At 32.2% G+C, this 24,514-nt stretch overlaps 1 protein-coding gene across 1 annotated transcript in view; it reads left to right on the plus strand.

Annotated features, from left to right (window-relative positions):
* The first annotated feature begins 6,310 nt into the window (after nt 1-6,310).
* The window catches only part of LOC126888628 (zinc finger protein-like), a 32,798-nt gene continuing 14,594 nt past the window's right edge, over nt 6,311-24,514 (plus strand). The window contains exons 1-2 of the mRNA XM_050656984.1: nt 6,311-6,350; nt 8,024-8,410. Of these exons, the coding sequence (XP_050512941.1) occupies nt 6,311-6,350; nt 8,024-8,410 (427 nt within the window). The remainder of the gene's footprint in view (nt 6,351-8,023; nt 8,411-24,514) is intronic.

Genomic DNA, 24,514 nt, shown 5'->3' on the forward strand with positions numbered 1-24,514 from the left:
CTTTTAATTGTACACCACCAGAAATTGTAGAACTAGCTACAGCAACAGCATCTACCTTAATACCTTATGTAAATATTTGTATTAAAAACTCTACTAAAGTTAATGATGATTCTCAACCAATTCAGTTTATTAATTGTACTATTACTAATTTTAATGTTTTTAACAAATAAAGTTGTTCATTAAAAATCTTAAATTAATTAATTTGTCGTAGATAATAAAGTAGAGTATACTACTCGCAATAATGGCTCTCATTCCCTCGGAATGTTACTCCCTCGCCGCTAACGCGGCTCGGTTCGTAAATATTCCTCGGGAATAATAGCCATCATTATTGACTCGTGGTATAATCTACTATTAACCTTGTTAGAAAATAATGTTTTTGTTATTGCACTGTAGTAAGGCGGAATTTGGCTTTTATAGATAATTTCACTGTACTTTACCGTACTTAGATAACTTTCTACCAAAGTTATAGATTTTTTAGTTCTCCAGTACCTATGAGTGAGGTCTAAAACTGATAGCTCACGTAGATCTTGAAGGTATTTACATTTTTTGGACAGAATTCGAGTTGTAAATTTATCACTGAGAAATTGGCGGCGTAAATGCTATGGAGGTTCCACTGCTTCATTTTCCATTATTTGGACTGGAGTGGATTTTAAATAACCTAGGCATAATCTTAAGCATTTATTTTTTTGAATTTCAAGTTTATTTAGAAGTGTATTGGTCGCTGATCCAAATAAATGACAGCTATAGTCGAGAATGGGTCTGATCATGTTACGGTAAAACATTAAAGCAATATTTGGGTCTGCTCCCCAATTTGTTTTACAGAAAGCTCTTAAAATATTTATTGAGTTTTCTAATTTGTTTAACAATATGATGAATGTGATCTTTCCAAGACAATTTCCTGTCTAGATAGGTACCAAGATACTTAACACAGCTTTTAATTGGAAAATTAAATTTTCCAACGTTAAGATTGCCTTGTGGAACTCTACGCTTTTTTGTAAAGTAACACACCTCAGTTTTTGTGTCAGAAATTGATAGTCCTACTTCTTCATAGCACTGATTTACGATTTCTAATGCGACTTTTAAATTATCCTCACATCTACTTAACAATTTTCCTTCTGTATATAAAACAACATCATCAGCATATTGAAGAATTTTTGTATTGTTGGGTATACTAACTTCAAGATCTATGTTGTACAGGATGTATAAAATCGGGCTTAAAATACTCCCCTGTGGCAATCCAATATTAGTTAGTCGAGGATATGAAAATTCATCATTATTAATTTTTAAATAAGATAAAGATTTTAAAAAGAGAGCAAATGAATTAGGGATTCCAATATACAACATTTTTTTGTAAAGAATGTCTAAATTAACATTATCAAAAGCAGCGGAAATGTCAAGGAACGCAGCTGCTGTAGACTTATTTCTTGTAAAGTTAAGTTGAATTGACGTAACTAGAGCTGCAGTTGCATCTTGAGTAGACCTAGACTTGCGAAAACCATATTGGAATCTTGGAAGTATACCATCGTGTTCTAACCAATGTTCAAATCTATTTTTAATTATTCTTTCGAATGTTTTTAAAAGACATGAAGACAAGGAGATTGGTCGGTAAGAATTTGGATCACGGTCTGGTTTGCCAGGTTTTTTAATAGGAATTATCAGGTATTCTTTCCAACTATTTGGTACTGGTATCTTATTTGTCCAAATATTGTTGAAAATGTTTAGTAGTGAAATTTTATGTTCGATCGGTAAGTTGTATAACAGCGAATATGACACATTGTCTATACCTGGAGAAGTATTATTTCTTTGTTCAAGGGCTCGATGCAATTCCTATAGATGAAAATTTTCGTCTAAATTGTGGTTTTGTCTGGATACTGTTTGAATATCTTCTTGTACGGTGTCGTCATTTGGAACCCATGCCGGAGCAATTTTTCTGTGGAAATGTTGCAACCATGTATCTTCTGGATCAATAGGTACTCTGTTGGCTTGTTTGCGGTTTTTAAAACAATTAACTTTTCGCCAGACATCTTTTAATGGTGTTCTTGAGTTTAGGCTTTCGCAAAAATCAATCCAATTCTTCTTTTTTTTCTGTTTGAAGATTTTCTTTGCAACAGCGTCAAGTCGTTTATACTCTATTAAATTTTGGAGCGTTGGATTCTGTTTATAATTAATGAACGCATGTTTTCTACTTTCAGCTGCTAGTTGACACTGATTATTCCACCATGGTTTCGGAATATGGCTTCTGTTTTTTTCGTTAATGGAGGAATATTTTGGAATAGCGATGTTGGCTGCCTGGTTTATATGTTAACAATTCTTCGTAGATTAATTGAACTTCCATTGCTTCCAAAGTACTGGCATAAATCATCCAATTGGCTCTGCTAAGGTTCCATATTCTATGTTTTCTACTGGATGTGGCTTCTGTTGCGGAGAAACTTTGTGATGAAATAATGATTGGCACATGGTCAGATCCATGAGGTTCTAGTAGAGTATTCCAATGGAAATAAGAAGCAATATCTCGGGAACAAATTTAAGTCTACAGCAGAAGGTTTTTTGGAAATAGCGAGAGTGGGAGACCCATCGTTTAAATATTCTAAATTACAATATTCTATAGCATCTAGAAGATCTTTACCTAATCTATCATCAACTTCGCAACCCCACGCCAAATTGTGTGCGTTAAAATCGCCTCCTATTATAAATGGTTTTGATATATTTTCTAAAAAATTTATCCATTGTTGAATTGAAACTTTATTATTGGGTTCATTATATAACGAAATTATATGTAAAGGTTTTCTGAAAAGTGAAATTTTAATGGAAATTCACTTATATGTAAACGAATACGTATTTGGAAAAATTATTTCTTCACATTTTATGTTAGATTTCAAAAGGATGGTACATCCGCCATATCCATCAGGGCGGTCAGCTCGAGAAGAATTAAATTCTTTAAAACTATAATATTTTCCCGGTTTGAACCAGGTTTCAGATAATAGAGCTATACTGATGTCGTTCTGATGGAGTAAATATTCTAAATTCTGTTTATTAGCAACTGCCGAACGACAGTTCCATTGTAATATGTTTATTTTAGTTAGGCCTGCGATTTGATGTTAGATTTTGGTTAAAATGGTTACTAATTAACTGAATTACATCAGATTTTGAAATATTAAAATTATTATTTTGTTTAATTGAATTAACAATTGTAAGAACTGATTCTAAAATGACATTTATTACAGAAGAATCTAACTCTTCTGACTGTGAATCTGCAACGTTTAAGTTTTGTTGATAGAATTGACTTGTAACTATTCCCTCAGAATGTTTTGGAGGGGAAACTACAGATATTATTTCTTTTCTGGCTATATCAGTGGCTACTGGTGTTGGTGTGAGGATTAAATATAAATTTAGCAAAGTTATTTCCTTGGGTAGAAGTAGAAGGTTGTGAATTTTGTGAACTAGCATATGAATTCTTTGGTATATTTTTATTTGCATCGTAAAAATTAACGTTTGTTAAACCCATCGTCTCTTTTATTAACTTTTGTCGTGTGAATTCTGGACACGCGCTTAAATTCGTAGTCAAGTGATTCCCCTTACAGCTGAAACATACTTGTGTGAACTCAACTTTTGAACAATTTTTAGAATTATAAGATTCTTGGCATCTATTGCATCTTGGCTGACTCCTACACTGACTGCCTAGGTGGACGTACCTAAGACAGTTAAAACATAACAGAACCTTCTGCTTATACACTTCAATTTCTTTAATAACCTTATTTATGACTACATATTTAGGTAACGTTTGCGATTTAAAGGTCACAATACAAGATTTAGTAGGGACATATTCGACAATTTTTTCCTCATTAACAATTTTCTCTAATTTACGCGTAATTCTTTTAACGTTTGCAATTTCAAATATACAATGACTATCATACTGTTTTATTTTATTTTTTATATACTCTTCAGAGAAATCTATGTCTATGTCTCTAATAACTCCCTGTCTGTGTAAAATAAATTTTGGAATATATAGATCCAAATTATTTGATCTAAAAATTTCCAGAGATTTGTTTTTAATAAGATTATTTGCAGTTTTATAGTCTTTGCATTTGACTCTAATCCTATTTCGGCCGATGGCATCTATACTGGAAATCATATTGTCTGCTTCAGGAAAGTTAGACAAAATAATTTCACCAATTTTCAAAGAATTTAATTTACCTTTAAAATCATTATAGTCCAGGGCTCATCTGTTTTGAGATGGACGTTGAGAGGTGACTCAAATTTTTTTGCAGAAATTGCTTAAAAATAACTCAAATAATAATATTTGAGTTATCCTCCCACTCAAAATGGTCCGGAACATTGTTTAAATAATCAAAATGTCAAAATATGAAGGAAAAATTCGATTTTTTTATTGGTTTTTTGAATATAACTTTAAAACTGTTCATTTCTGAGAAAAGTTGTACTGGCATAAAAGTTGCGTAATTAAATTTCCTACAATATAGAATTGGTTAAAAATTTAAAAAATAGTCACCCTTGTTGCAAAATAGCAATACTTGCGAAAAACCCATACAAAAACAAGTATTCGCATTTTACGTTTTTCAACCATTTGTGCTACACTTAGGACCTTCATATTTTACCCAGAAAAACTTTATGATATAGTAAAACAACACTGTAAATTTCATTAAGATCGGTTTAATAGATTTTGCAAAATAAATTTTGCAATCCAGCTTTCGCAAAAAAAATTTATTTTTTAAAAATGTTGCAGGACTGAAAATAAAGCAGATAGTAAGTTGAATTTTTTTTTGCTTATAGAAGTGTACTGTACCTTTCATTTGCAATTTGCAAAATTAAAATCGAATAATTATCACGGCGTCAGGAAATTTTTTAAATAAACATTAATTTTTGGTGCTACGCGCAGGACAGCGGTGTTCGATTCACACAAGTTGATTTCCACCAAAATTTCTTCTAATCTTTATCTAATATATTATTTTCTTACTCTATATTTTGTTTTATTTTAATATTTTAATTCCACAAAACTCAAACTAATTCTATTATTGTTTGTGAAATATTGTTTAAACAATTGCATATGTTTAAAAATAATAAACTTTTATTCTCTAAGTTAAAATATATGAACAAAGAAAGTTTTTGCAAAAAAAGTGTTATTTCAAAGGATAGAGTATGTGTTTTTATTTTGCAATAAACAAATTTATTTATTTATATCGAAATGTAATAAAAATTCAAATGTATCAATCATTATCAAAGGTCATTGAAATGCCCAATCGGAGCAAACTATCCGCTGTCCTGCGCGTAGTACCAATAATTAATGTTTATTTAAAAAAATTCCTGACGCCGTGGCAGTTAATCGATTTTAATTTTGCAAATTGCAAATAAAAGGTACAGTACATTTCTATACGAAAAAAAAAACTTCAACTTGCTATCTGCTTTATTTTCAGTCCTGTAACAATTAAAAAAAACGAATTTTTTTTGCGAAAGCTGGATTGCAAAATCTATTGAACCGATCCTAATGAAATTTACAGTATTGTTTTACTGTATCGTATAGTTTTTCTGGGTGAAATATGAAGGTCCTAGCTCTAGCACAAACGGTTAAAAAACGTAAAATGCGAATACTTGTTTTTGTATAGTTTTTTCGCAATTATTGCGTGTTTGCAACAAGGGTGAATATTTTTTAAATTTTTAACCAATTTTATATTGTAGGAAATTTAATTATGCAACTTTTATGTCAGTACAACTTTTCTCGGAAATGAACACTTTTAAAGTTATAATCAAAAAACGAAGAAAAAAATCGAATTTTTCCTTCATTTTTTGACATTTTGATTATTTAAACAATGTTCCGGACGTTTTTGAGAGGGAGGATAACTCAAATATTATTATTTGAGTTATTTTCAAGCAATTTCTGCAAAAAAATTTGAGTCACCTCTCAACGTCCAAATGTACTAATATTTTTACAGATCCGCCCTGGTCTATTAGCACTGTTTTCGATGTAAACGTGATATGGTCCTAGGTCATTACTATTAAATAAAAATGCTTGCCTTACCTCTTTTAAGTTCTGTTTTGTTTCATTATTAACATTCATATTCGTTGTATTTGGATCATTTGGATACTGGTTGTTGTTGTTTTTGGTTGTCAAACTTATTGGAATGGGAGTACTTACAGAAAGTTCCATTTGTTCGGCATCATTTTGACTATCGAATATAATAGGTTTTCTGGGCGGTGGATCAGGAGGCCTACCTCCGCTATTGACACTCATATTGCAGTTGTAGGCGCTTCAGCAAACAATATTGCAGTCGTAAAAAATTCAAATTAAATTAAGACAATGGGGGTTATCTGTAGTCTCAATGATCGTTGTACCGAAGGTACGTCCGATTTCTATGATTACTACTATAAAACTGTAGAAAAAAACGTCGAAAACTAATATTTTTTAAAGAGCAATTTAAAAGATCGGTTTTCACTTTGACGTTTTTCTGACCCATTTTGTTTATAAAAAAAAGTAACACACTATCTGCGGACCTTGCATACCTACATTATTAATATGTAGGATCATAAGATTAGATTCCAGCAATAAAATTGCTGGCAAATAAGTTTTCCTTGCATTTTGCTAACTTGCCTAGAGTATGTTCCATCCATCCAATGGCACGACAGCCCAAATCGAGCCTTGGCCTCCTTCAATAAGCTTCTCCAATCATTTCGATTTACCGCTGTTCTTTTCCATGAACGCGTTCCCAGGAAGTTCCTGGCATCCTCATCGACTTCGTCTTCCCATCTCTTTTTAGGTCTTCCAACCGGTCTTCTTCCCTGCATTCTTGCATTCAGCAATTTTCTGGGGATTCTATTCTCATGCATGCGGACCACGTGCCCTGCCCACCGTAATCTCTGTAGTTTAGTGTGTTGTGCTAGAGTTGGTTCGCTATATTGCTCGAATATTTCTCTATTATACCTAATTCGCCAGTTGTTATTTTCCCTTATTGGGCCCAGTATCCTACGTAATACTTTTCTTTCAAACACATCTAGAGTATGTTGGTCATCTATAATTATTATTAAAGAAAAATTTTTTTTCAATTAGAAGGATGTAATTGCATATTAGAAAATAGTTCTTAATTCAAAACAACTTTTCATAATAACAATTTCCATTATTGTGAAAAATAAACCTACTTTACTCTTGAGCGAAATTCATATTATTTGACAAACCTCGTATAATATTCAAAAATTTGATATATGATGGTTGAACCATAGGTTTTAGACCATGCAAAACTTTTTATAAAGAATAACTTTTTTTTTCGTAAAATTAATAATAAAAAAGTTTTCCATATGATTCCTACTTACAGGGACATAATTTATATTATTAATTGTAATTATTTTTTATTGTAGTAGTTTCATAAGTTAAATCGTGCTGGTGATAGAATCCCAGCTTTATCTGACTGCTATTTTAATGTTTATTTTTTTTATGGAAATTAAACCCAATTTCAGTTTCATACATTGCAATATCAAAATAAACATATTTTCGGCATTAATATCACAAGAGAGTGAGAATAAATTGACAATAATGCGACAATTTTTCGAAAACTTGTTGTCTAGCAATAAACACGAGAGTGGCGATTGCCCAATGACAACAAAATTGAGAAAAATTTATTCTTACTGTCTTGTGATATTAGCAAGGTTATTTTTTAATACTTACATATAAAATTCAAGTCTTTGTATAAAAACATTCAGTGAGATTGATACCAATTAATGTGATACACATTTTTTGCGTATTAAAAACGAGAAATGCCAAAAATTGGACTTATCAAGTTCTTTCCTTGTGGTCTTCATTTAGTATTTATTATTGGGCAGCTTAAAATATATGACATTGGTAGTTGTTCATAGAATGTCTTATGGTAACATTCCAGGAATAATTTAATAGATGTTCACCGAATGTTCCTGGAATGCCCAGAACATTCAAATATTTAATAGAACTTTGGTAGTACATTCCTGAAATGTGTTGTGTTCTTAGGGTAATGGAAAAACTATAATGAAGCTTGTTTTGTTTTAGGTTCAAACGATTTAAAAAGCATTATGAAATTACACAATGACGAAAAATCTTATAAGTGTGAATTTTGTACTAAGGAGTTTACTAAAAAATCCGATTTAAATATCCATGGAAGATTACACAAAAATCCATACAGATGTGAAATTTGCTACAAGGAGTTTCGACAAAAAGCCAGTGTGAAACGCCATTTGCCAATACACACTGGTAAAAAACCGTTTAAGTGTGACATTTGTTCTAAAGAGGTTACAACTAGAAGTCATTTGAAAAGACATTTAAGAATCCACACAGGAGAAAAACCTTTTGAATGTGAAAGTTGCAGTAAATCGTTTTTTGATAAGAAAAATTTGAAAGAACATTTGATTAGACACACTGGAGAAAGACATTTTAAATGTAAGATTTGTAGTAAATCGTTTTTCTTTAAGAATGATTTGAAAAACCATTTAAAAATACACACTGGAGAAAAATTATTTGAATGTGGGATTTGTAATAAAGAGTTTTTACACAAGAGTTATTTGAGATACCATATAGAGAGCCATACTGAAGAAAAAAGTTACAAATGTGAAATATGCTTAAAGCATTTTTTTCAAAGTAAAAATTTGAAAATGCATTCGAAAATACATATGAGTACTAGAGAAAAATCTTTTGAGTGTGCGATTTGTTCTACACGTTTTTACACTAAGAGTCATTTGAGACGTCATTTCAAAACATTTAATCATGAAAAAGTATATAATTGTGAAATTTGTTTTACGCCGTTTTATAGAAACGGGCTTTTGAAGACACATTTAAAGAATCACATAAAGAAGACCGAGTTAAAAATTCATTTGAGATCACACACTAATGGAAAAAGTTTGAAATGAAATTTATAATAAATAATTTTCACAGAATATCTATTTTTTTCGATAATTATCACTACAATGATGATTATTACAATTGCAATCTGGTCATAATTGACCAATACATAATTCCCAGATACATAATACATTATTTAAATATAATAATAGAAACTAATTTAAATCTGAAACTTTCCTTATTAGAACCCATTTCTGTTGAAATATCTGCCGTTTACAATTTATAAGGCATTACTTTCTATATTTGTCGTCTCTATGCCTTATAAATTTTAAATGGCAGAGATTTAGGATGTTACCAGAAAGGGGTTCTAATAAGGACAGTTTCAGCAAAGAATATAGACCTTATAGAAGGGTACTGCCCTGTAACGTTTCAGCATAGGATTTTGTGCACCAACTGAACTGGTGCATTTGGTCTGACAATGACTACGGTATTTTCAAGGGACAAATAAACGTGACTATCTGTTCTATTCAAACGCTTCTTCTAGGAGAGTATATATGTTACAGTTCAAGTTGATTATCCAGTTGGAGTTGACTCCAACTAGTTGGAGTCAACTCTAAAGCCGATGCCGCACTGCAGGATGCTAGATGGTGGCTTGGAGGGTGGATTTTAAAGGTGGATGGTGGAGGGTCGCTGCATCCTGGACGCAGTGAAAGAGTGAAATGAAGTCAGTATCCAACTGACTGCTGAGGAATCGTTTGTTTCATTTGTTACGTTACATTTGGTTTGTTTTTTAGCTTATCGTCATATTAGAGGTAAAACTCACTCACTAAACTTTTCAGAAAGTGGAGAAAAATCGACTTAAAGGCAAAAATTGTTTTTTAAATTCATCTGACTTGAATATTGGATGTTTTTTTAATGCAACTGCAAAGAATAAATAAAACAGATATTTTAAGCCATGTTTCGTCACAAAGTGGGTCTGCTGGCTCCCAAATTGCCCTCCTTTTATACACACCACTTATTACGCTTTCATCCATAGCGAGGCTACCCGGATGGATTATCAAACACGACTGATATGGGTGGATAGACGCCTGGCGGACCACCGGGTGGGTAGATGGTAGTGGGAGGCCACTGCGGCTACCGTCGTTGTATTATTAGTGGTATAAGTATCTGGATGGTCGCCAGGTGGGTATCTACCATCCACCATCCTAGCAAACTTCCTGCACTGCGGCATCGGCCTAACGGCTGGTTTCAGTAAAAGTTGATTATAAATATAAAATGAAGATTTATATTCAACATTTACTAGTAAAAGTAGACTCCAACTAGGAAAAGTATACTCTTCCCAATGCCATTTAGTAAAAGTTGATTCTGATTCACACAAACAGCCGATTCTAGAAATTAAATGTTACTGAATATGTTCAAATTAGTCTAGGCTGTATCGTCGCCCCCGTTAGATAAATTACTCCGATTCGAATTTTTTGCACAAACTTACTCAAAAAGAGGTCCTTATAACAAATCTACTGGGTGCCAGGCAGTAAGAGGTCCTTATAACAAATCTACTGGGTGCCAGGCAGTACCTTGATTGAAACAGACTGTATGACTTGTACACACTTCTAAAAAAGGTCAAACCGGCAAACAGGTGTATGTTCTCAAAGAAATTGAAAGTGTGTAAAAAAACTTTTAATAATCAGCTAAGTACTTTCAGCACATAACGTGCCATCATCAGAGCTTCCTAAAAGGACATTTAAGATAAGAGATTTTTTATAAACAAAAGATTGAAAAAACTTACGTCCTCTTATAAATCCTTCATAGAAGAGTAATTGTTAAAACTCACATGATAAATCATGGATACTGGGCAAAAGCCACAGATATTGGGTATAAAACCCTTAAAATTAAAAGTTATCACATCTAAATTCTTTTTTTATTTTAAAATTACAACATGGCTGCGTCAAACCGTTGTGAGTTCACGTGAACAGCTGAGCGCTGTCATTCATTCAAATGATAAAGAACCACTAATTTATGCGCCCTCTATATTGGTATGTAAATAAAAATTAATTAAATTGAAAATGGCTAAAAGGCCATGTTGTTGATCGATAAATTGTTTAAACAATTTTTTTAGACAAATTCACAAAAATAATTTTTTCACTTCGAACAATTTTTTTTTAGATTATTTGGGTTATACTGAGCAAAAAAAGGTATTTTGTGATTTTTCTCTAAAATTGATTGTTGTCGAGTTATACGCGATTTAAAATTTGAAAAATGCGAAAGTAGCCATTTTCATGGCTTAATAACTCGGTTAAAATCCATTATTATGAAAGTCAGAAAGTGACCAAATCAAAGTTTATAGCCCCTTCTACAAGATCCAGCAGACATTTTTGTCACTGTTTTATTACTAAGCTTTATCTTTAATTATTAACAATGAGCGCTAAGTGCGTATTAGGCGGCCGTCAATGGTGAGTGCTAAAGAGATGCACCATTCCAGCCGTCCAATGGTTAGCGCTCATTGTTGATAATTAAAAATAATATCTTATTAATGAAATAATGACAAAAATTTTCTTCAGGATCTTATAGAGGTAGCTTTAATCTTTGAATTTTTTTAGTTTCTGAATTTCATAATATTATAATATCATATGGCATTTTTGCCTTTCGGACAGTTCCGGCGCCAATTACATCTTTAACCCTGTTTCAAGTAACTAGTGTCGATGTACACTAGCCCAGGGGGACCGACGGCTTAAAACGTGCTCTCCGAGGCACGGTGAGACGGCTCGTGTCATTATTGGAAATGAAAACGGTTTGTCTTTAGCAGGGCTCGAACCCAGGTGCACTGGCATATGAGACCAGCGATTATGCCGTTACTCCACGGCTGCTCGCCCGACTTTCACAATAATTATCTTTAACCGAGTTATTAAACCTTAAGAATGGTTATTTTGGCGTTTTTCAAATTGTAAGTCGCTAATAACTCGACAACAGTCAATTTTAGAGAAAAAAAGGCCCAACGGATCTAAAAAAAAATTTGTACGAAGTGAAAATTAGCACGCCGGCAAAATTTGCCGAACACCTTAAAAATGGGACATGTTTGATGTCTCGAATTTCCTAAACCTGTTGTCCGATTTGAGCGATTCTTTTAGTAAGTTATAGCCTTATTAGTTAAGAATATCGGTGTAATAATATTGTTGCTAGACAGGTACATATGATTTTATACCGGGTGTTACAATTATACTGTGTTTTTTTCTTAAAGTTCAGAACACCCTGTGGAATATTCTAGTACATATAATATTTTAAAATTAAAACTCCATTGTAGACTTAGGCCTTCTTAACATTTTCTTTTTTGATTCATTTGCTTATGTTGGAAAATAAAAAAGTTATGTGGTTTAGCAACTAGCCATGTTTTTTTTTCAATAAATCCTCATAGTAGGGGACGAAAGTATGCTAAATTTGCAGTTTGTAAAGATGTCTCCTATTTAAGATTTTAAAGTAACCCCCCAGCCCACCTCCGCGGGGGTCGTGTTTGGTGCCATTCGGTAGATTTTTGAAAAATATTGAAATATTGAATAGGTGTATTTTGCAGTTTTACGATCTGATGTTCAATTCGTGAAATATCGCAGGGTTCGTATTTAAAATTTTAAAATTTAAAATTTACCCCCCTCCCCTCTCCGTGGGGTGTCACGAACCTCCACGGAGGTGGGGTTCGTGACACCCAAAATAAGCAACTTTTATTCGACACATTTTTTCTAATTATGGATAGATAGCGCCATAATCGGAGAAAAATGATTGTTTCAAATGGAAAATTTAATTAAAAAATGAAAAGTCCCCCACTTTATGGAAATTTTATCTTAACCTTTTTCTGATTTTAGCACATACTCTTCACAATCCAATAGGTTCCCATAAAGCTCGAGTAACTGCAAATTTAGTATACTTTCCTCCCCTACTATGAGGATTTATTGATGAAAAACATGGATAGTTGTTAACGCACATAACTTTTTTATTATCTCACATAAGTAAATGAATCAACAAGAAAAATGTTAAGAAAGCCTAAATCTACAATCGAGTATTAATTTTAATAGTTTAAATATGCTAGAATATTCCACAGGGTGTTCCAGACTTTAAGAAAAAGCGCAGCATGATTTGTACACCCGGTATAAAATGATATTTACCTGTCTAGCAACAATATTATTACAACGATATTCTTAAATAATAAGGCTATAACATACTAAATGAATCACGCAAATCGGATCAGTGGTTTAGGAAACTCGAGATATCAAACATGTCCCATTTTTAAGGTGTTCGGCTAATTTTGCCGGTGTGTGTATTTTTGCGAATTTGTTTAAAATCATTGTTTATCGCCAAACGTCACTAAAATCATTCATTATTGTACTCATTTGCCCTCATTTTCAGCAGTAAAGTAACACTTTGTTGTATTGAAAGAAGATGGTTACTTTACCTGCCGCGATAATTAATCAAATTAACCGAGATTGAATGTAAGTGGTCAATGGCAGCAATCGATTATTTATTTGAGTGAAATTAAAATTTATTTACTTTAATTATTAAAAATATTGTACAAAATTTATCTTATTATTAATAAAATTTATGTCAAAAAGTAAAATTCTGTAGTGTTTCGCAATTATATTCATACAAAATAAATCAAAACTTTACAGATCTAGTAATTAGGTAGGTATACAATATTGATAACTATCGATTAAACATCAAAACCGGCCATCATGCAAAAGTCATCTGTGATTACTGTCATTACTGTCATACAAATTTTTTACTTCGTCTAAAATTAAAAAAATGTCCTCAAAGTTATAAGTAAGTGTTAATGTTTTTTATGATTGACGATACAATTTTGTACGCACCACCTCAATACTCTTTATCGAACGCGTCTGTTCCTCTGCTCGTAATATCAGACTCGTTCGATAAAGAGTCACTTTACTGACTGACTTTACTGAAATTGGTTAAACAATTTTTCGACCGCGGTACCGCATGATTTTGTTATAAGGATTGTTATACGGATGTATTTCTTTGAGTAAGTTTGTGCAAAAAATCGAATCAGAATAATTTACCTAACGGGGGCGACGTTACAGACTATACTAATAAGTAGTTAAAACGGTCAAAACAAAGAAACGCACACTCATTAAAAATGCACTTGAGATTTTCGTATAATCAACATTACTAAATCGATCCAGGAAGAGTCAACTCCAACTAGTAAAAGTTGATTTAAATTTTTAAAATCAACTTTTACTGCTCGTTTCAGTTGGAGTTGACTCGTAACTAGTTGAAGTCAACTCTAACTGAGAATCAACTTGAACTGTAACATATATATTATTTGCCTTCAGATTTAAATTAGTGTCTTTTATTATATTTAATAATGGATTCTGCATCTGAGACTTTCCTATTTTCTTATAATAAATAATTTTCACATAATATCTGTTTGAAAGAGCATTTGAGATCAAAAAAATGTTGAGAAAACTTTTGAAAGTGAGATATTATGTTTTAGCCTGCTTTGGCAGAAGTATGTAGTAAAACTTCTTACTGATTATTGAAACTTCTATGATTAATATATAAACACAAGAACACTGGATTTCTGACAGATAATCAGCGAAACATAATATTGGAAATAGAACAGAAAAGGGATATTTGGATTAAATACGTCAAAAAAACTTTTCAAGATATATGAAGTAACACTGGCATCACAACAAACACCAATTGCGAAAATGGACCTCCACTTACAGTTGAAGAAGTAACGTATGCCATAAAAAGTACCAAAGATGGTAAAGCAGTAGGTCCTGATCATTTTCATTCCGAATTCTTAAAACTTATGGACTACGACGGCGTAAAATGGTTGACAAATATATTTAACAAAATATATGACACAGGCATAATTCCCCAAAAATGACTAGAATCAACTTTTATAAATCTTCCAAAAAAACCCAATGCAAGAAAGTGCGAAGACTATAGAATTATAAGCATTATGAGCCATTTACTTAAAACATTTCTAAAGGTAATTCACAAACGAATATATACAAAGTGCGAAGAACAACTAACAAGAACACAATTCGGATTTCGTGATGCTCTGGGAACACGGGAGGCCCTTTTTGCTGTGCAAGTGCTATTTCAGAGATGCAGGGATGTAAATTGTGATATATACGTATGCTCTATAGATTACCAGAAAGCATTTGACAGAGTAAAACATGACAAATTATTAACTCTAATGCAAGCAATTGGAATTGACAACAAAGATCTAAGAATTATCAGAAACATTTATTACAATCAAACGGCAAAAATCAAAATAGAAAACCAGTTAACTGATAAAATTGCAATAGAACGAGGAGTACGACAGGGCTGTATTTTATCTCCACTACTATTCAATATTTACTCTGAATGGATATTTAAGGAAGCTGGCAACGGTTGTGCGAAGGGAGTATTAATAAATGGTGAATGGTTGAATAACATTAGATATGCAGATGACACCATAGTTTTTGCCGATAATCTGAATGATTTACAGATATTAACAAATCGTATAACAGAAGTTAGCAACAGATATGGACTAGCTCTTAACATAAAGAAGACCAAATTTATGACAATTAGTAAAAAACCAATATTAAACGCTCAACTTACAGTCAACCAACAGAATATCGAAAGAGTTGAGCAATATACATATTTGGGTACGAATTTAAATAGCCAATGGGACCACTCGACAGAAATTACACAGCGAATAATAAAAGCGAAAGCAGCATACGTTAGAATGCCATTTTCAACAGTCGAGTTAACAAACAAAAACAAAATTGTTATTAAAAACAAAATACCGTCTGTTGAAAAGCTACATATTCACAGTTCTGCTTTACGGAATGGAAGCGTGGACACTAACTGTTGCATCTATGAATCGACTCAAAGCTTTCGAAATGTGGTGTTATAGGCGCATCTTACGTATATCCTGGGTTGACCGAATTACTAATATGGAAGTCCTGTGTAGAATGGGGAAAGAGTGTGAAATTCTCATAACCATCAAAACAAAAAAATTAGAATATCTAGGACATGTAATGAAAAATCAAGAACGTTACGGCCTTCTCCAAGAGAAGGTAAATGGTAAAAGAGGACCGGGAAGAAGACGCATTTCCTGGCTTCAAAATTTACGAAAGTGGTATAACACCACTACCACTGAACTGTTATCCGCGATGCGGTAAACATGATAGCCAACATCCGGAACGGATAGGCACTTTAAGAAGAAGAAGATATGATTAATAACCAGATTTATATCTTCGGGAGAGGTACGCCACTGTGCTGATAAACAACGCAATTTTGAGTGCTCCTTTATAGGCCAATCAAGTTAGGTTTTTACTAGACATAACAGAAAAGACGAGGTTTGACAGTTGAAATGTGTAGTATGAGATATTACAAAAAGACTACCATCTTTGGATTCATCAATTTTTTAGTGGGACATTTTTTAAATAAACAATCAAAACGTCAAACTTAGTTTTTTACTCATAACTTAAAAACTTGTTTATTTAGAAATTTGACGTCCACAGGTAACTTTCTCAGAAGAAAAAGATACATCGAATGAGATACGCTAAATAAAAATCGGTTAATAAACAAAAAAGTTATTGCAAAACGGATGACAAAATCACTGTTTTTGAATATAGTTAATAACAATTTTATTGTTTGTTAAAATACGTTTTAATATACCCAAAATTGAGGGCACTATGGTGTTTGAATGGTCTGCAAAAAATGGTCCAGATCTGTTAAATAGTTTTCCTAAAATTGAATTTGTTTATAAAATTTTTTGAAAAACGAGCTAATTTCTGAGGCTGGTCCAGTTAATATGGCTGAATGTATCTCAATAATCCGGGGCTCATTTCCTTCGTTAAGATGTATACTAACAGCTTATGAAAAAAAAAAGTAAAAAAAAAATTACATATACGTACACAAAATTATTTGTTAATAAATGGCAGTTTTTAAGCTTATAAACAATTTCAATAATTTCGTAGAAATTAGATCAAATTAAATGACAATAAAAAATACGGAAATCTGGTTAAAATACACAACTTTCAAAAAAAAATTTTAGGTCCTACAACCCTTAGGGTCTGAGATAGCCCCTTTTTTTGAGAAAATCACTGTTACGTTAATTAACAACACTAAGAGCTAAAATTAACCAATCTTTTATAAGAAAAGTCAAAGTTTTTAGTAAGAAAAAATGTTAAAAATTGTTTAAATAGGAGTGTTATAAACACAGAGTATTTTGCGTTCCGACTAAAGTAAAAAATAGCGGGCGTAGTCGATTGACTGAATAGTGGGCGCGGTTGGCGACCGGCATGCGGCAGCAACTATTAAAATTACGTTATCCCGATCACAAAAATCCACTTTAAGGTGAATGACAAATTTTCGTCATTCCTTATGTTTTCGAGGTCTCTGAATCCGAATATGGAGTTATTTTTTTTCTAGAATTAGTGGAACATGTTCAAAAATCAAATTTTATGCAAAAATGCGAAAAATCAATTTTGATGATTTTTCAATTTTAACTCACTGTATTTTTGGTTGCTGTAAATATTTCCTTTTGAAAATTTTACTGTGTTATCTTTGAAGCATTTAGATAACAATGAGATTTGTCCAAAATGATTAGAGTAATTAAAAGAGAAGTTGTTAATTTTTAAACATTTTGTCGTCAGATTTCGTTAGTTTCATGTTTACTTAAAAAAGTTGAGTGACAAACTTTTTAGTTTATAATTTTAATTAACACAGAAATAAAATATAATTTATGAAGTTTTCCAAAAAAATTTAATTTAAAATATGCAATAGGAAAAATGTTATGTGACTTTATAGACGAGCGGCACACGCTTATTTCTGGAGATACCTACTGATACTAATTTTGGTCATACTTTATATTTTTGATGGTGCTCAAAACTAAAATTAGGGTTGTTTTGAATTTTAAGTGGGGGAACATTATCAAAATCGCAACTTTACCCTGAAAATAAAAAAAATCACGTTTTTTTGAGTTTAATTTGCTACAACTCTGTTCCATTGTAATATTTTTTCTGATATTTTTATAGTATATTCACCTTTCTATTCACCTTATAGTCTCACCTTTCTGAAGACAATGGGACCTGCTTCAATATTTCTGTCTTGCCATAAAGAAAGTTATAAATTGTTTGAAGTAAAAGGTGGAGATTCTTGAATTGCAAAGTTTAATCGCAAAAGTTGAGTAACAAAATTTGAAATTTAGCTGTTTAATTAATTTTAAGTTAAAATGTAGAGTACAGAGAACAAAATGTTTTATAGAAAAAAAGTGGTGTAACTTTTAATTTTAAGAAAAACGTGATTTCATATTTTTTTTATTTTTAGGGTAAAAATGCGATTTTGACAATGTTTCCCCATCTAAAATTCAAAATAAAAGTCATTTTCGTTTTCAGCACCATAAAAAGTATAAAGTAAGACCAAAATTAGCCATTCACCATACCGTGGTTGATATCTCGAGAAATGAGCGTTTTTTTGGGGGGGGGGAGTACCACGTACCACTCGTCTATAAGGTCGCGTAACTTTTTTTCTGTTGCATATTTTGACTTTGTGGCCTTTTTATTGTTATTTTTTAAATTTATTTATTTAAAATATAATTTTACTAAATAAATGTGCAACATAATAATATTCATAAAATTCAAGTTTCTACCAAAATATATAAATATAATATTAAGCTTCAAATCCGGTATACTGTCAATGTTAAAAATGGGCTGCAACGGTCTAGCGCTAGCGAATGCTAGTCCGCGAATTGATTCTCATTCGGCTGCGCCCATCATTTTTTTACTTTAGTCGGAACGCAAAATACTCTTTCTTTATAACAATACTGTTTAAACAATTTTTAACATTTTTTCTTGCAAAAAACTTTGTTAAAAACTTTGACTTTTCTTATAAAAGATTGGTTAATTTCAGATCTTAGTGTTGTTAATTAACGTAACAGTGATTTTTTCAAAAAAAGGGGCTATCTCAGACCCCAAGGGTCGTAGGACCTAAAATTTTTTTTAGAAGTTGTGTATTTTAACCAACTTTCAGTATTTTTTATTGCCATTTAATTTGATCTAATTTCTACGAAATTATTGTAATTGTTTATAAGCTTAAAAACTGCTATTTATTAACAAATAATTTTGTGTACGTACATGTAATTTTTTTTCCTTTTTTTTTATAGGGTATTAGTATACATCTTAACGAAGGAAATGAGTCCCTGATTATTGAGATACATTCAGCCGTATTAACTGGACCAGCCTCAGAACTTAGCTCGTTTTTCAAAAAAAATTATAAACAAATTAAATTTTGCAAAAACTATTTAACAGATCTTGACCATTTTTTGCACACCATTCAAACACCATAATGCCCTCAAGTTTAGGTATATTTAAACATATTTTAATAAACAATAAATTTGTTATTAACAATATTCAAAAACAGTGATTTGGTCGTCCGTTTTGCAATAACTTTTTTGTTTATTAACCGATTTTAATTTGGTGTATCTCATTCGATGTATCTTTTTTCTCTGAAAAAGTTACCTGTGGACGTCAAATTTCTAAATAAACAAGTTTTTAAGTTATGAGCAAAAAACTAAGTTTGACGTTTTGATTGTTTATTTAAAAAATGTTCCACTAAAAAATTGATGAATCCAAAGATGGTAGTCTTTTTGTAATATCTCATACTACACATTTCAACTGTCAAACCTCGTCTCTTCAATTATGTCGAAAAACCACGGTTATTAGACTTTATTACGGTTGTCTTGTCCGACGGTGGTGGGGAGACTTATATTTTTGACCTTACGTCACAAGAGTTTACATTCCCATATTTTTAAATTATTTTCGATCATTGAATGTGTGTTATTGTGTATATATGTGTATTATTTGTGTTATTATGAAATAATAAGACAAATAGTACACATTTTATCTTATACCGGGTGGTGAATCGTAAAAAGGGCCATAGGAAACTCAATGTAAAATTCTGAATTGTTGAATTCCTGCTTCCCTAATTATTCTACATCAAAAGTCATCAGATAATACTTGTAGAGAATTAAAATCTGTATTCAAATCAAAAGTTAAAATTGTTCTACGATTTAAATGCATTCCAGAATTTTGAAAAATATGATACATTTGCCACAATAGGTATGCGTGTAAAAGTAAGGCCACACGTTACTATTTAACTGACAGTGCTCACACCATTGACTGAATAAAAAAATCTTTATTATTAATCCTTTCTCCGCAACTGAGGGTATCTTATCAACTGTATTGTTTTTAAACAATAGATGATAAAATAAAAATATTGACAGTTCAAAAATGTGAAGATTATTGCATTGTGTGTGGCCTAAGTTTGGGCTGAAAACTAAAATGTATTACATTTTTACAAAATTTTGGAATATGTTTAATTACGTAGACCAATTTTAACAGTTATTTCCAATACAGATTTCAATCCTCTTCAAATAGTTTCTAATGTCTTTTGATGTAAAATAATTATTAGGGAAGCTGGAATTCAACAGTTCAGAATTTTACATTGAGTTAATGCAAAACCTTGACGCATGTCAAAATTCCCAATGTGTTTTAATTGTATTCATTTTTTTCGAATCCTGAGAAAACTAATAAATATTTTTGAAAAATTTAAACTCAGAATGAAAGACTACATTATTACCGAGGGCTGAAAGTCCCTGAAAACTTCTATAATGTTTATTTTAATAAGTTACAGGGCTGAAAATAAAAGAGAAGTGTGATATTTAATTTCAAATATTTCATTCAATAGAATCTGCTTGTTTATTCTAAGGGGCTTTCCGCCCTCAGTAATAATGTAATCTTGCATCCTGCGTTTAAATTTTTCTAAAATACTTGGTTTCCTCAGGATTCGAAAAAAATCATATTACGATTCAAATGACAGTAAACTCTCGTGACGTAATCTCACCCTTAATGTTCATTGGTTAGTCGATTTAGGCTACCGTAGTAATGTCTAAGAACCGTGTCGAAAAACGGCTTATTTTTTACTAACTTGATTGGTCTATTATTACCATAGATCAGCGTTTCCCAACCGGTGGGTCGCGACCCACTAGTGGGTCGCGGGCAGATTTCAGGTGGGTCGCGGCTTGGCTCTTACGGTAGCTGAGTAGCGTACATTATAAATCATCATGGGCGAGGGATGGGTCGCGAATATGCAAAAACCTCAGAAGGTGGGTCGCCAGACATAAAAGTTTGGGAACCACTGCCATAGATATACAATACTCTAGATTGCGCCTTACGATCTTAAAATGGGTGACGGTTGCTACAGAGATAAATGAGCCTATTTGGTCGGTAGTCTCTTTCTAATTCAAGGGGAGTATCGACGACGTCACTATCCTACTCTGTCGTCGAGTATTTTAGATGGTTTGACAGTTCGAGCGGATGGCGACGAGAACTGGTCGTTTGTCTTCGGACGTGGATAATCCTGGTTCGAATCCCATACCAATCTTTACTTTTTTTATTTTTTATTTAATCAATATGTATTGCGTTTATTAGATATTATTACATCTCTAAAGTAAATCTATGCAAAGAAATATATAACAAATGAGAAAAACTGTGTAGGTACCTATAGATTTTTAAAAATATAAAAGCCAATGTTATTTTTTTAATAAGTTAATTGTAGAATAGTATAAAGTAATTGTTAAAAATATTCGTAAAAAATTACCAATAATTAATATCAACATAATGTACCATCGATTTATTAATTGAATCCGTCATTTCAAAAACAACATGAGTCACATATTCCTAATTTTACAGAAGAGCAAAGAAAACTCACTATATAGTCGAAAGATGGATGAAATGGATGACATCAAAATTCAGAGTTATATTGTAGTTTTGTTCCTAATGTTTTTACTGGACAGGTGTCGTTTTTGCACACAACGTTTATCTTAAAGGAGTCTATTTCTCTCAAAAAGTTAGTTTCTAAAAATTGTGGACTTTGCTGTTTTTGAAATGACCGATTCAATTATAAGTAATTAGACATTATTTTTATTTATGAAACTATTGTTACGATTTTTTAAAAAAGTAGAAGCAAAACAAACATTCACATCATTCGAATAAGGACGAATTTATATTAATAACGAATGACTTTTATTTTACTATGCAGTTCACAAATTATGTATTCCAATATTAACTTACTATACATACATTTATTATCTGCTAGATTTACTTAGGTCCATTTTTCAGATGTAAAAATATCTAATAAACGCAATATTGATTAAACAAAAATAAAAAAAGTAAAATTCGAAAGGGATTCGAACCACGATTATCCACGTCCGAAGACCAAAGACCATTTCCCGTCACCACCCGCTCCTACTGTCAACACATATTACTCGATAAAGTGGGATATTCACGTCGTCGATATTCCCCTTAAATTAAAAAGAGACTACCGACCAAATAGGCTCATTTATCTCTGTCGCAACCGTCACCCATTTTAAGATCGCAGGGCGCAATCTAGAGTATTATATATCTATGATTATTACATTCGAATTTCGGAAATATCGAGCATTAGAAATTGTAAAAGTGAGTCGTGAGTAAATAACATACTACAACAAAGTGCTGAGAGTGTTAGTGACACAATAGGACTAATAATATTCGAGGTAAGCTGAAACAAAAATAACGTGGTGTCTTCTCAGTTGGTAGCGATTTATCTATCTGAAACGTCGAGTTGTAGATTATCGCTGGCGCTAGCAGATAGGCAACACATATTACTCATATCCATAGGCGTAGCTGAGGAATACGGAATGGATGAAATGAGCGAGATGGTTAAAGAAGTAACAAACGGAATGAGAGAGATAGCAAATGAAATGAAAGAAATGAGAGGAATTAATAAAAATTGTCAAAGATTTGACAAGTGAATGGAAGCAAAGTTTGGAAGAAGTAAAAGAGATTAGGAGAGAAAATGAAGTAATGAAAACTAAAATCAGGATGCTAGAATATAAACTTGAAACTATGGAAAAGAAAGAACGTCGAAATAACATTATTATCACCGGATTTGACACGGCAAGAGATACTAAAGAGCTAAAAAAGATATAGAGAATCAGTTGCAAACTTTTCTTGGAACAAAGTGTGAGATAAAAGAGACACCAAAACTGAATAAGAGAATGTGCAAGTTAGAATTGGGTACATATGGTGATAAAGCAGATATAATGAAAAATAAGAACAAGTTAGGACATATTAAAGGAAGAAAAATTTTTATTGATGATGACTATACGATCCAAGAAAGAGAGATTCAAAAACAACTAAGACAATACGCAAATGAACAGAGACAAAAAGGTAATGTTGTAAAAGTTAAATACCAGAAGATCATTATAAACGATGAAATATGGAAATGGAATATGAAAACTGGCACAATTGAAAAAGAGAGCAACAGAGCTAATCCAAAAAACTAATAAAAGCAGAGGCGGACAAAATGATGACAAATTCGGCAATGAAAAAGAAATGGAATTGAAAGTTATAGATAAAAACGGAGAGGTATGGAGAACAGCGACATGGAATGTTAGAGGAATAAGTGGAAAAGAGTTAGAATTAGTAGAAACCCTTAGCAACACAAACTATGCTGCAATAGCCATCACTGAGACAAAAAAAGGGGAGCTGGGACACAAATAACAGGAGATGGAAATCTATTAATATACTACAGTGGTGTAAAGAAAACTGAATGGGCCAGAGTAGGAGTAGCCTGTTTGATACCCAAAGATAAAGTAAAAGGTATAAGAAATTGAGAGTTCATCAATGAGAGACTATTGAAAGTATCAATGAATTGTAGTAAAAGCGATATTATAACTTTTATTGTAATATACGCACCTGGAGAAAGCTAACGACAAAAATCAATTTTGGGAACAACTACAGACATTAGAAGATTATGAGGGAACACTCATAATATTGGGAGACTTCAAAGCTAGAGTGGGAAACGAAAACATGAAATGGCAAGGAGCTATAGGTAGGCACGGAGAACACACAATTAATAAAAACGGGAAAAGATTGCTAGAGTTTTGTATAGATAATGATTTAGTTAGAGCCAACACTTTTTTTGAGTACAAAGAAATACACGAGATAACAAGAGCAATGCCCCAGCGAAATGAAAAGTCAATAATAGACTTCATAATTGTTCCTCGAGAAAAAAGGAGTAAAGTTAAATATGTCAGAGTAAAAAGAAGCTATGAGTATGAGGGGTCTACCCCAAAATCACGACAGCCACAATCCCGACGGCCAAAATCTCGACACGCCAGAATACCGACAGGCCAGAATCCCGACAGGTTTGATAAGTTTCTTTTTAACATATAATTACATTTAGTTCTTATTTTTTGTTTATGGCCATCTGTTTTTTAATTTTTGTTACTAAACCAAATGTAGTGGTCGGAATTTTTACTTATGCGAGGATTGTTGCATGTCGGGATTCTGGCCTGTCGGGATTCTGGCGTGTCGGTGTTTTGGCCGTCGGGATTTTGGCTGTCGGGATTTTGGGCGGCACCGGAGTATGAGATAGGTAGTGACCATTATCTACTAGAAGGAGTGTTCAAGAATAACAACAAAGTTGAGGACCGTAAGCAGATACAAAACAAAAACTATAGCGGAAGAATAAGAACCTCTAAGCTGAGAAACTTTCAAACACGAAATGAGTATATAGAGAAAACGGAAAAACAGTTTGCAAGGATTGAAAAGAGAAGACAAAGTAGAAATGTGGAAGAAAAGTGGATAAGATTTAAGGCAA

The sequence above is a fragment of the Diabrotica virgifera genome, chromosome 7 (genome assembly GCF_917563875.1).
Source record: "Diabrotica virgifera virgifera chromosome 7, PGI_DIABVI_V3a".
In the NCBI taxonomy this organism is placed as follows: domain Eukaryota; kingdom Metazoa; phylum Arthropoda; class Insecta; order Coleoptera; family Chrysomelidae; genus Diabrotica; species Diabrotica virgifera.